Source organism: Miscanthus floridulus, chromosome 1 (genome assembly GCF_019320115.1).
Source record: "Miscanthus floridulus cultivar M001 chromosome 1, ASM1932011v1, whole genome shotgun sequence".
Lineage (NCBI taxonomy): Eukaryota > Viridiplantae > Streptophyta > Magnoliopsida > Poales > Poaceae > Miscanthus > Miscanthus floridulus.
The window spans coordinates 9,134,676-9,147,978 of record NC_089580.1 but is presented as its reverse complement, the minus strand read 5'-3'; the positions used below and the strand labels follow the sequence as shown (position 1 = coordinate 9,147,978).

At 56.4% G+C, this 13,303-nt stretch overlaps 1 protein-coding gene across 1 annotated transcript; it reads right to left on the bottom strand.

Annotated features, from left to right (window-relative positions):
* Positions 1-4,518: 4,518 nt before the first annotated feature.
* Positions 4,519-5,477, bottom strand: LOC136472392 (uncharacterized). Its single transcript, XM_066470106.1, has one exon. The coding sequence runs from the start codon at positions 5,392-5,394 to the stop codon at positions 5,026-5,028; it is 369 nt and encodes a 122-aa protein (XP_066326203.1). The 5' UTR covers positions 5,395-5,477; the 3' UTR covers positions 4,519-5,025.
* Positions 5,478-13,303: the final 7,826 nt, after the last annotated feature.

The window sequence follows — 13,303 nt, the reverse complement described above, 5'->3', positions numbered from 1 at the left end:
CCTCCCTTGGCGCCCCGTAAGGCGCTCAAGGTGAACGTTAGCTCCTCCGCCCATCAGGCAGCGGAGGCGCAGGCTAGCGTGCGACGCGACGCGGCGTCGGGCGAAGCTGCTTCGGAGGAGGTGGCTGCCCAGGAAAAGGGGGCCGAGGCGGCCGCGGAGCGAATGGAGGAGGAGGCTGGGGCATCTGCTGTTGCCGAGGCCATTGAGGGTGAGGCCGGAGCCCCCAAGACCTCCGACGCCCGGGCGATGGACGCCGGGTCCATCGAGGCAGAGATGGCGGAGGCCAGAGCCCCCGGGTCCGTCGAGACCGAGGCGATGGAGATGGAGGCGGAGCAAGTTTTGGCGCCGCCCCTGGTTCAGGCGATCTCGTCTGATGATTCCTCCCATGGGAAGGAGGCGGCGGACGTCGAGGCGGCTAGTACCGTGGAGCAGCCAGTCCCAGATCCCGCTGAGGGGAGTTCGGCTCTTGTCCGGCTACGGCCCGAGCCTCGCGGGTGGAACTTCCCGCGTGTTTTCTGGCGGAACCGGGCTGACCCCGAGGGGGAGCCCGTGTTTGCCCTTGAGGATACCGCAGAGGGGGGGCATTGGGGCACCCTCGAGCAGTACCACCAACTGGCAGTGCGGTCGCTGTAGACAGCGATGACTATTATGGGTCAGGACTTGCCCGGTGTCACGCGGGTAAGTACTTTCCTCTCTCGTGCCGCGTTGTTTTCTCTCTGAGCCCCCTCGCAGTGTTTGACGTGCTTTTTTTTTGTTTTGCCTTCTTAGGAGCTCGAGACCCGATCCCTTGGGAAATCGGTGTTCCTACGAAATGAGAGGGATATCTGGGACCAGCTCCGGCGCCAAAAGGGCCTGCTTGCCGATGCCCAGGGGCTCTTGTCGGCACGGAGTGCGGAAGTGGAGGACCTCCGCCTTCGTTGTGCTGACATTCAGGCCGAGTTGGCCGCGGCTAAGGAGCAGTCTGCCCCTCTGGTGGCCAAGATCAAGGAACTGGAGGAGGAGCGAGACTCCTTCAGGCTTCGGGCCCAGGAAGCGACGGCCTCTGCTAAGGAAACAGCCGGGCAGCTGGGTGCGGAGCAGAGCGAGCATCAGGCGACGAAAGTCGCCTTGGCAGAGGCTACCAAGGCGGCCGAGGCCTCTCGGGTCGAGGTCTCAGCCTGGAAGAGCAAGGCCGAGGGTAAGTTCCGCTGAACCATGTTCCTCGCTCCATTTGCTCTTTTTGTCCTGGTTCGCGCTTGACTCCTGACCCCTTGTTGCGGCGTAGATCTGGGGAAAGAAGCCTCCCAGGCGGCTGAGGCCTCCGTCGCGGCGCAAGCGGCGCTGGATGTCGAGGTCCGGGAGCACGAGGCGCTGCGCAGCGCTGTCCGATCCGCCTGCGAGGCTCTGGACGTCGAGGAGGTCCAATCAGCTAGCTCCCTTGGGAGCCGCCTGATTGCGTTGAGCGGCTATGTCCGCGAGAGACTCCGAGGGGCGTTGCACACGGGTGTCAAACGCGCCCTGGCCGTCGTCTCCTCGCACTACGCCATCAACCTCGAGGCCGTCAGCGACGGCTATGTGTTGCCAGAAGATGACGAGGAGGCTGATGCAGAGGTCGTGAGGCTGTTGGAGGCGGCCGAGGCGCCTGGCACTGCGTTGGCCAAGCTGTTCGAAGAAGAGGTGGTCCCTCCCGCGCCAGCCGCCGACCCTTGAGCTTTGACCTGGGCCAACAGGGGCCATGTAACCGGATTGAGTTAATTGCCGAATCGTGACGTTTTTTTTTGTGGCCGCCGAGGCCCTTAAAGTATTTGCGTATGTGTGTTTCTTAACCGTTTTCCATTCTATTTCTAAGTCTGTGCCCTCTGTCTCGATCGCGAAGAAATCCCTCAGAACCTAAGCCGTCCTTCGGCGAAGGGTGGCGAGGGAGCTGCCGTAGCCCAGAGGCGTGGGCCGTTCTCACGACTCGGCCGGCCCTTTGGCCTCCAGACAAGCTTTTGGTCTCTGGGTTTCTTGCGAAGGTCCCGTCGGAGCGCGAGAGAGTTTGGCGTGGAAATTTTCGGAAAACGGTTGAGAAATGGTGTCCGGGACTTAGGGGGGTTCCCCCTTTTTAGCCCCCGAGGGAGGCTCGACTTTGCAGAGGCAGAGCCGAGTCTCCCTTATTGCGTTATAGTGACGTCGAGCCCCTATCGATAGACAACCTCTCTGCAAAGAACTTCCTCGGAACCTAAGCTGTCCTTTGGGCGAAACGGTGGTGAGGGAGCTGCCGTAGCCCAGAGGCATAGGCCGTTCTCACGGCTCGGCCGGCCTTTTCGCCTTTGAGACGATCTTTCGGTCCTTAGGTTCTATACAATCGATTTGTCTATAAGGGGGTTCCTCGAAAGATTATAACAACTAAAGAATGCTTCTTTATTGTATTTCGAGAAACAATGTAAACAACGTTTGGAAATTCAAGGGTAGAAACGACGTAGCTGTTCTATGTTCCAAGCGTTGGTGAAGATTTCGCCCTTCTCGTCGGCTTTTCAGGGAGTGGTGGAGCGGAGCTAGATGACTGGGCATCGGCGCAAGCCACCGGCGATCTTCCTTTGTCCAGGCTCAGGTCAGACAGGTCCCCAGCCAGGGACCCCGTACCAACAGCTGGTCGTAGGATATCAGCGGGGAGTGGCATGCCGCCCCGGGCTCGCGTAGCGTCGGGGTGGCATTGCTCGCGTCGGGCCTGGCGAGCGCGGCGAGAGCGGCCACCCGGACGCCGCCTGCGCCTGGGCTGCCGGGGCGTGACTTCATCGTCGGACGGTGGGGCTCGAGGAGTGAGGAGCACCATGTCGTATTCATGCCCTAGAGACATGAACTCCAGGCTCCCGAACCAAACTACGGTGCCGAGACGCAATGGTCGTACGGGGTCTGCCATCCGGAACTTGCTAGGATGACGAAGCTGACACGCAGAGGCCCCTACCTGGCGCGCCAACTGTCGGTGTTTTGGAACCGGGGGTCCCTCAACCAACGAGTGAATTTGTGCTGCGTGCCCCTAATCCCGGATGGTGATGCAAAGAGACACAAGATTTATACTGGTTCGGGCAATCGAGGCCCTACGTCCAGTCTGAGAGATCGATCTTGTATTCCTTGCACCTGAGTGCTCGTAGTAGGGGTTACAAGCTAGGTGAGAGAGGGAGCTAGTCCCAGGTCTCGGCAAAGGTGGTGCGGACTGCTTGAGACGTTGTTCCCAAGCAGCGTGAAAGTGTGTGGTTCTATTGGGGCGTTCGTCTTCCTGTCCGTCCCTCTTTTTTACAAATGGCACCGGCTACCTCCTTTTATAGCCACAAGAAGGAAGCCAGAAGTACATGAGAAGGCTACTATTTGGTGACGTATTCCGCTCCCTGGAGCAGCATGGCGTCGTGGGAGTTCCCGTCGATGTCTAGTCGGTATGGTCTTCAAGGCTGGCGACATGCCGCGCTCCTGTACTTTTGTTGACTTGGTGAAGTGCCGAGGCCTGGGGACTCCTGTGGTCGGTTGTGCCGAGGCCGAGACCCGCTGTGCCGAGGCCTGCTGTGCCGAGGCCTTTGTAGACGGTAATGCGGGGTCTTGGCGGCCATCGTCGTAGTTGACTCAAGCGGAATCAGCGCGGAACGTGCGTCTACAGGATATGGTACCCTGTATTGCCAGCAAGGAATGGTAAAAAGGTGATTTGACCGTTGTCCCGTCGCCCCTGTCGCGGTGCGCTGCCGATCGTGGCTTACGTAGTGGGCGCGGTTGGACGCATTGATTGGATGCGACAGCTTGCTAGAGCGGCTTTTGAGGCGGAGGCGACGAGGTTGCGGGACGAGCCCAGCCTCGGACGAGGCGGAGCGTGGCCAGCTCGCCTGAGGCCCTATCGGGAGTCTCGGGCGAGGCGGATCTCGGTCAGTTCGCTGGTCCCGAGGTCACAGGAACCCAGTTCTGACTTCCCATGTTGTGTTCGTCCTTGGTGCAGGAGTCTAGGCAGCACAGTAGCCGGTAACCCCTGCATAGTCCCATCGTGGATGGCAGGGTGCTGACGTGCTGGTCTGTTACTTTGCCGTACTGTGCCGTCGTGGGGCTCCAGTATGGCGTGATGCAGGACATGGCGGGCGACGTGCTGGTCACCGTGTAATGACGTTGTAGGGAACAACGGCTCTGCAGATGCCGAGGCCGAGCCATCGTGGGGGGCTCGATGGTCATGAACCCTCAGGCTGCCGAGCCCGTGAGGCAAACTGTCGAGGCCTTGGGGGAGTTGTTGGCCCTGGGTGCTGATTTCGAGGCCACAGTAGCCCAGACGTGGCTCCCCATACCGCGTCGTCCTTGGTGTAGGAGTTGGCAGCACAGTGAGGCATGGGCGTCAACCTATGTGCACGGTGGTTAATACAGTGGCGGGTAACCCCTGCCCAGTCCTGCCTCCTGTCCCATCGGCCATTCTGCTGTACTGTGCCGGGCACGCGGCTGTCGTCAGGGGCAGCAGTTGGCTGAGTTGACGCGACACGACGTTTTGCCAGAGGAACGGGAGAAGGAAGAGGTAGCGGAGTGCTGCCGAGCCCGCCATGCGCGAGACGGAGGGTCGGTGGCCCGGCCGAGGCTTTTGGCGGGGGATCGGCCGGGACCCGTGGTGAGGGGGCCTCGGGCGAATCGGAGAATCGGCCGAGGCTCGCGGTGACGGGCCTCGGGCGAGTCGGAGAATCGGCCGAGGCCAGCAGCGTTTTGGCTGGTATCGATCTTTACGAAGTCTAAGCAATCGTTTTTTGGGTCTTGCTTAGGGTACCCCTTCTCACGGTATCCGACACTACTAATCTATCGGTACAAAAATATTACAACGAGGATTAATGCCTGACGTCCTTGCCTCGTACCACTCTCGTGTACAAATAGCTAGCAGCCAGATCCGGGCATCCGGCTGTTCTAATTACACACAACCTTTGCATACGCTGATAAGCACTTTAAGCAGCCTGCAGTAATAATGCATACACAAACGCTAGTATTACTATACTTCAGCACTACAGTAGTACGCAGCAGGCTACTGAGGCTAGCACTACAAGTAATCAACAGACACTATTTGGCCTCGCTCGTCTTTGACGACCCCTGCGCCGGCGCCGGCGGCGGTGGCAGCCCGCTGTCGAGGCAGCTCCGGCAGCGCCTCTCCACCCAGCCTTCCTCGTCGTGGTATTGGGCGCTCGGCACGACGTGCCGGCCACCGCACACGCGGGCGAGGACGCCCGCCAGCACGGCGGCGAGCACGATCGCGGCCACGATCACCACCAGCGTCTCCACCGACCTCGCCGTGGTCGCAGACCGCGCCGCCCCCTGCTGCGGGGCTCGCTGCGCCTGCGCGTACGACGCCGCGCCCGCCGCCCCCTCCTGCAGCGACCTCCTCACGCTCACAGGCACAGCGAGCGGCCACGGCAACGGCACGGTCGCCATCTCCCACCACCGTGGCAGCACCCCCGGCCTGTCGCGCTCGCGCGCACTGCAGAGCTGAGAGCTGACTACCGCCACGGCGTCGCTTCTCACCCTCGCCGACGCCGCCGTTGTGTGAGCCTTATAAAGAAAGCGGAGACAGGAGGGGCCATGCGCGCGGCGGGGACAAAAGAGGAGTCAAATAACCAACAGCGGCAAGTCCTTGTGCGGTGTCAGTGTGTGTTCGAGCGTGACAGTGTGACACTCGCTGCCGGCCACTGTTGGCGCTGCGAGCTGCTTCCTGGAGGAAGGAGTACGAGTGTCAGGTTCGGCGACCGTTGCCTCGCATGCCATGATTTTTGAAACGACGTGGCGTCCCTTTCGTTCCCTCCGTCGCCTGGGAAACCGCTCGCGTTCGTGTTTGAAAGGGGAAAGGAGGGAGGCATGCTATTGCTAGGCGAGGCGAGTGCCTGACTGCGAGGTGGGGGTGGTGGTTCGGCCGTGACCCGTGAGGACTGAGGCGGCAGCATTTTGGTCTTCAGCGCTAGCCAGAGCGGCAGAGCCCAGCAGCAGCACGGACGCGGGCAGGCCAGGTGCGCGTCGTTTCGGCTCGGCGCTGTGCGCGCGGGACCGCGGGCACGCGCAGCGGCTTTGGCCGGTCGAGCTCAGAGCTCAGTTCAGTACTTCAGTGGGTGCAGGCGTAGTAATACGTGACACCAACCGGTCCTCGGTGCCGTCCTGCGGCTGCGCCGCGCAGAGCTGTGGGCTCGGAGCTCGGTCGCTAATGGCAGGCGCCCCCACCATCAGACTGAGACTGTGTTGCTGTCGGGGATTGGGATCCGAAGTTCTGACCTACTTTCCTCTTGTCCAGACTCCAGAGCAGAGATGGCTGCCTTGCCTGGGCTGGGACCTGGGAGACGGGGAGAGATGGCGGCAATGGCGTCCCGTGATCCGTTGTGGTCGATTAGTCCAGCTTGAACCCGTTGGATTTGTTTGCATAAAAAGAAGGGATGACAATGGCCTGTGGTTCCGATCTTTCAAAGAGCAAACTTGTCTCCATGTTTCCTCGCAAGGCATGCTTGGTTCCTTTGCATGGTTTACCTCGCCAGCCCATCTCGTCTTGCCTTGCCGGTCAAAGCCAAGCAAGTTTTGCCGTAACTGTCAGAGTCTCCTTCAGGTGCCGGCAAAGCTCGATTTGGGAGGCTCAGGCAGAGCTTGATCCAGAGCGTGGTGCGAGCTCAATTTGGTAGGCTGTGCGAGTTTGCCGAGAAAACGAGGTTCGTACTAGTAGTAGCTACCAAACGTCTGACTTTGCCCAGTGTCGACGAAATATGGTCGGCAGTCTACCTAGGGGTATGCCCAAGGTAGTAGATTATCGGCAGACAGATGCGCAAGCCCCAAACAAGACGGTGACGCAAGACAGACACGAGGTTTTATCCAGGTTCGGCCGCCAAGAAGGCGTAACACCTACGTCCTGCGTCTGATTTGTATTGCTGTATGTCAATGAGAGATGTTTTTTAGAGGGGTCCCCTGCCCGCCTTATATAGTCCGGGGGGCAGGGTTACAGATCTGGAAACTAATCCTAGTCAATTACAATTGCCATATGTGGCCGGATAAGGATTCCTATTCTAACCGACCAGGATCCTGCTTGGTCGCCAAATCCGTCTTGATTCCTTGTGCGGGACTCCGATCAGGTTAACTGGGCCGCACGTCATCTTTCGGGTGGACTGAACCCGTCGACCCGGGCCAGCCCAAGCTTGGCCGTAAGGGTATAGGGGTTAATACCCCCACAGCTAGTCCCCGAGCATCATGTATTATGCTGCGACACGCCATTTTAACCTTCTCCGACAAGCGAGGCTTGAATTCTTGACGCCTCCGACCACCGTCATCACCGGAGAAGTAGGTTGTCCAAAGAATGTATGGTGCTCTTAAGAAAAAAGAAAAAGATTTCTGTCCCGAGAAGTGTGCCCACTTGTATTTCTGAAAAAAAATATAAGTGGTCTTAAAGCATAGCATCCTTAAACATCAGAAGCGTAGGGGCCGAAAAACAAACACATTCACCGCAAGGTGAAGTGTGCCCACTTAGTCCCCGAGCTTGCTGGAAGGCAAAGTATGAGCCTTATAGCAAGGTCTAAAAGAAAAGGCTCTTAACTGTATGTGAGTACTAATCACATGTAGCCAAGGAGAACCATTATTCAAGCAGTGGTCGGGGCAGTCCCCGAGCATACTAATAATCCTCATAATCATTCAAAACACAGGGGTCGATTTAAACAAACACATTCACCGCAAGGTGAAGTGTGCCCACTTAGTCCCCGAGCCTGGTAGTAGGTGACGCAGGCACGTGGTGCCAGGGTCTAAAAAAGAAATTCCGCTGAGGTTAAGAATCCGATTGCCGTATAGGCAAAACAAAATACACTGGCAGGTGCATCGTATCGACGTAGTCCCCGAGCTTGCTGGAAGGCGAAGTATGAGCCTTGCAGCAAGGTCTAAAGAAAAATCTCTTAACTGTATGTGAGTACAAATCACATGTAGCCAAGGAGAACCATTATGCAAGCAGTGGTCGGGGCAGTCCCCGAGTACGGCCGTGGTCGGAGCGATCCCCGAGCACAAAAGTGGTCTGGGCAGTATCCAAGCACAGTAGTGATCTGTGCAGTCCCCGAGCACATTAGTGGTCTGGGCAGTATCCAAGCACAGTAGTGGTCAAAGCAAATCCACGATCACTTGCGCTGCTTGTACTATTATTTTGTGTACTTTTCTCTATTCTCTGCCAAGACCAGTCTGACACGTCTGGTCAAAAAAGTAAATAGGTATGGTACGTCATTCTGTCTTCTTCTTCTTTTTTTTTGCAAACAGTCGGTTGACACCTGTATTTAGGTGTGCCAGTGTGGGCCCCCTTACACCATCAACGAAGAGGCGCGTACACTGTTAACGAAGGAGCGCGTTTATTGGCGCAGATTTCGAGGTTGTGTGAACAACCGTCTGCGGCGCGTGCGCACGACTCCCAATATTCTCGGGCGGACGAAACGACGGTGCTCTTTGTTTTATATAATGCAGATCTGGTAAGTTACTCATACCATTCCCCATTGTCTTCCGCCGCCGCAACCTTCTTCTTCCTCCTGCCGAACCCTATTCCCCCAAAAATCATCACCAATCCCCTCGGTCTCCCGCATCCACCCACTTAGTAAGGACGAACTAATGGCGAAGAGAGACGCCCAGAAGAAAGGCGGGGTCATGGCGAAGGAATGGTGGAAGTCGCGGAGCAACGAGCAGACCATCGAGGACCTCGTCGCCATGGGAGTGCTCCACAACAAGGCACTTGCGGGATGGCGTGCACCGGAAGGAGAAAGCTTCCCCGATCCACAACCAGGTGAGATTGTGGTCTTTGAAGATTTCTTCAAACGGGGTTTTGGGATTCCAGTGCACCCTTTCCTTCAGGGTCTCTGCTTGTACTACGAGATTGGGATTTGCAATCTGCATCCCAACTCGATTCTTCTTGTCTCTACCTTCATCCATCTCTGCGAGGCTTATGGTGGCTTCCAGCCCCATTTCGACCTCTTTCGCCACCTATTCTGTCTTCGGAAGAAAGGGAGCGGTGGCTCGAAGATCGCCAGAGGCGTTTACCTGAACCTGCGTGACGGCATGAAGGCTCAATACCTGCACTGCCCCTGGAACACCTCATTGGACGAGTGGTACAAGAAGTGGTTCTACTTCCGTGAAGAGCCGAACACCATCACTCTGTGCGATGTGGGACTGATTCCAGAGAAGAAAAGCAGCTGGTCGGAGAGGCCCGAGAACTTGGAGCAGATTGCCGAACTGCTCGGGATGATCCCGTGGGGAAGGCTTGATGGCCCGAGCGTTGTCGGCAACTTCATCAGCCAAAGAATTCAGCCCTGCCAGAAAAGGATTCACCCCGGCTTCGAGTACCAAGGAGGCGCTGATCCGACGAGGACCAGGAAGGAGCCGCTCGACAAGATGGAAATCAAGGCCAGGATTGGAGAGCTGTTCAACCTAGCCGATCCCAATTATGTTGCACTGAACGCCATCGAACACGCCTTCAAGCTGGCTCGCCCTCCCCCAAAGGTAAATGACGCCTCCTTTTAACTGTAGAGTCATGTTGCATCAAGAAAATAACTGTCTTTTCCTTCATTTTGTGTCTCGGTGTAATGGCCGTGACCGGGCAGGAGTGTTTGTGTCGCCTCCCCCCGGTGTAGAATGGCCGCAAGCTACTGGGCCAGCCGCCCAGACCAGCGCCAGGACCAACGACATTCACTGGGCGGTACTCGAGACCATAGAGGACGCCTCAACCAGAGCCGCTGGCAAGCGTCCGGCTGCCAGCAAACGACGTCAAGCCATCTTCCCCCTGTCGGACGACGAAGCAGAGGATGCAAACATCTTCTGGCTCGTCCCCCGAAAGAGGAGAAGGCAGGTGGGACCGTCGGAGCAGGGTGGCTCCTCTGTGCCAACAGTGGTCACAGCACCGACCACTGCAACACAGAGCACAGACGAAGGGAACATGCCGCATCATACTCCGACGCCCGTACCGGAGGTTGAACAAGTCCCGGTGGAAACTGCCGAGCAAGCGGAGCAGGGGCGGTCGAAGAGACGTTCCTTCGCCACATCCTTCCGCAAGTCAAAACTGTAAGTATCTATACTTTTGATGTAAGCTTTGCATTTTGCATTGGATGCTATTATCTTCTGAATTTGTCTGTGAATGTATTAGATCGGCGTCCACCGAAAGCCCCGACCAGCTAGCTGGGTGCGGAACGTCCTTACCAACAACGGCGGGACAAACTGCTCAGCAACCAGCCGTGGAGGAGCCCATGGCAGGGACTCCGCCTGGGCCTCAGCAGGCGGACGACCAGACGCCAGTCCCCGAGCAGAATACAAGTGCTCCAAGCACGAACCCTAATGAGGCGGATACCACGGCGCCAAGGGAGCTGGATCTAGCCGAGGGGCAGCAGCCAGAAGTTGCCCGGAACATGGTTGCCGACGCGACGGCTCGTGGGAAAGCCCTGGTGGTCGTGGAGTCTACGAACCCCGGACTAGTGCCACCTCCCGAACAGGAGGCTGAAGAGGATGAAATGGAAGAAGTCCTGGGCCGTCCCCAAGATAGGCGACAACATGTATATGTGTCGCGCTATCGGAACGACGAATGGGTCATGCACGAGGAAATCCCAGAGGTCGAAGAGACCTTAAGAGTCGAATGGGCGGCCAAGCGTCTGGTGACTGAAGTCCAGGTATATTTGGCTTTAGTCCTTGACCCTGTTGTGTAGTCGAACTGTCTGACGTAGCTTGTCTGTGTGCAGGACTTGATGAAAACTGCAAGATACCGAAAAAGGTGCTTCGACCAGATAGAAGGAATCATGATGACCAATAAGGAGCTGACGGCTGAAGTGGAACGCCTACGGCGCCAACTTGAAGCCGCCGACCAGGAGAGGACAGACCAAGAAGCACAGAACCGAAACCTGGTCGGCCAGCTCGAAAACAAAGAGCAGGAGAAAACAGGTAAGTGTTCACCGTATCATAGCAAGTGCATGACTTATGTTATTTTGTTCTTGACAGTAATAGCTGTAATGCAGGTTTAGAAGCTGAAGTGACCCGCCTCCAGGGGGAGAACAACCATGCGCTTGCAGAATGTGGTCGCCTGAAGGAGGACAACGAGAAACTGGCACGCCGCCAGTCGGAACTCCAAGACCACACTAACAGAATGAAGGACGACCTGAAAAGTAAGCACTCCAGACCACCTTTCTCATTCAATTGCCCACATTGCCTTGTCGTGTCATCACGTTTGATGTCTTGTACTGTTTTCAGTTTTGAAAGTCAATGCCAAGAGGCACCTTGAGGCCGTGATCAAGGAGCGTGACGACTGGAAAGCACAATGCCTTAAGGCCACCGAGGAGCGGGACACGTGGAGCAAGCGGTGCCAAGAAATGGCAACTGGCATTGTGCCCGTCCTCGACCTTATCGACCCGGCGCTCACAGAGGAAGAACTAAGGACGCCTCAGCTCGGACTGGTCGAGAGATGCAAGCAAGCATGGGGATGGTTCCAAGACTTCGTGAAGGAGGCGGGTGAGTACACGGGTGCCCATGTGCTAAGCATGGTGCGTGCTCACTACCCCCTGATCAATCTCAAACGCTTGGAGGCTGGGTACCCGAAGGAGATAGACCCAGACAAGGCCGAAGAGCTTCGGACGGCCCAGCTGGACTTGTCGTCAAAGATAATTAGCGATATTAACCTGTGCGGAGGTGGGACAGCACCTGTGCAGGGTATGCCATCGACAAGCCAGCTGGAAATGCCATCAGCTGCAAGCCAACCAACGAAGCCTGCGGTCTCGACCAGCCAGGCACCGGCGGGGCCATCCCCTTCAGCTTGACTAGCTCTAGAGTCCCCGAGACTCGAGTAGGGTATCAGAGGCGGCGAGCAGTAAATGCCATGCGCCCCGACCAGCCAATGTAATAGGCTTAGAGCTGTAGAAGGAGGACATAGTTGTGTTATTGTAAACTTGAGCCTTTTCAGGCAAGCTTGTAATAACGTAACTGTATATCATTATAAGCTTGTTTGTTTTATACAAAACGCACTTTAAGCTTGAAATTTTTTGTTGGTGTAACTAAGTGGGAACGTGTTAACGTTCTGTTTAGTTGTACCGTTTTGCTCGACACGTCATCCTGAAAAGTTTGTGCGGCCCTAGTCTGTCTTGTGGTCGGAGTATGAGGTACTATGACCTGTGTACACGTGGACGCAGACAAGTCAAACCAGGGGGGACCTGCCGATCACCCACAACGTAGAGAGCGGATCCCGTGCACGTGTTGGGAGGAACCAGAGACAGGGCCTGCTCCGAAAACCGTAGAAGGAGTGGTGGTCGGCTTGTACTGGCTTAAGTTAGAATAACCATAAAATTCGGAGTGACACATTAGAGTGGTCGGAGAAATCATAGTTGCTTTAGTAAAGTAAATCGAAAATACAAGTAGAGTACATATCTCAGTAGTTAAGCATAGAAGCGTCTAAGCTTGTCAACGTGCCATGAGTTCGGTACGTCCGTGCCGTCTAGATGAGCTAACCTGTAAGACGTTGGACGTGTGACTTCCTTGATCATGAAGGGTCCCTCCCATGGGGTTGCGAGTTTGTGGACACCAGCCTGGTTCGTCTTCCACTTCAGGACTAAGTCCCCGACCACGAAGAAACGCTCTTTAACGTTCTTGTTGTAGTACCTGCGCAAAACAGCAAGGTATTTGGCCGTGCGTACGCAAGAATCAAGCCTTTTCTCTTCTGCGCTGTTGACTTCTAGCTCCCGTACTTCGTCGACCTTGCCTTCGTCGAAGTTCTCTACCCGTGTTGATCTGAAAGCTATATCTGGTGGGAGGACTGCCTCAGCGCCGTAAACCATAAAGTATGGTGAGACGCCGGTGTTACGACTGGGCTGAGTTCGGAGGCCCCAGACAACGGCTGGTAACTCCTTGAGCCATCTTCCAGGAGCTTTATCGTTTTCTCTGTACATCCTCTTCTTCAATGCGTCCAAGATCATGCCATTTGCCCGCTCGACTTGTCCATTAGCTCTAGGATGCGCCACCGAGACGTATTTTACAACTATGCTCCTTTCATCGCAGAAGTCCCAAAAAGCGTTCCCGGTGAACTGAGTACCCAGATCAGTAATGATGCTGTTGGGCATGCCGAAACGGTGGATGACCTGGTCGAGGAATGTGACAGCTTTCTCTGAGGATGCCTGTACCAGAGGCATGTATTCTATCCACTTAGAAAACTTATCAATTAGCACGAAAACGCATGTAAATTTCCCAGGAGCTGGTTTGAAAGGCCCGATCATGTCCAGTCCCCAGCATGCGAAGGGCCAAGAGGCTGGAATCGTCTGGATCTCATGTGCTGGTACATGGATTCTCTTGGAGAAGAACTGACAACCTTCACAGCGGCGGACTAGCT

Excerpts from the sequence above, each read along its gene's own strand:
- LOC136472392 (XM_066470106.1), bottom strand. The coding sequence starts at position 5,394 with ATGGCGACCGTGCCGTTGCCGTGGCCGCTCGCTGTGCCTGTGAGCGTG.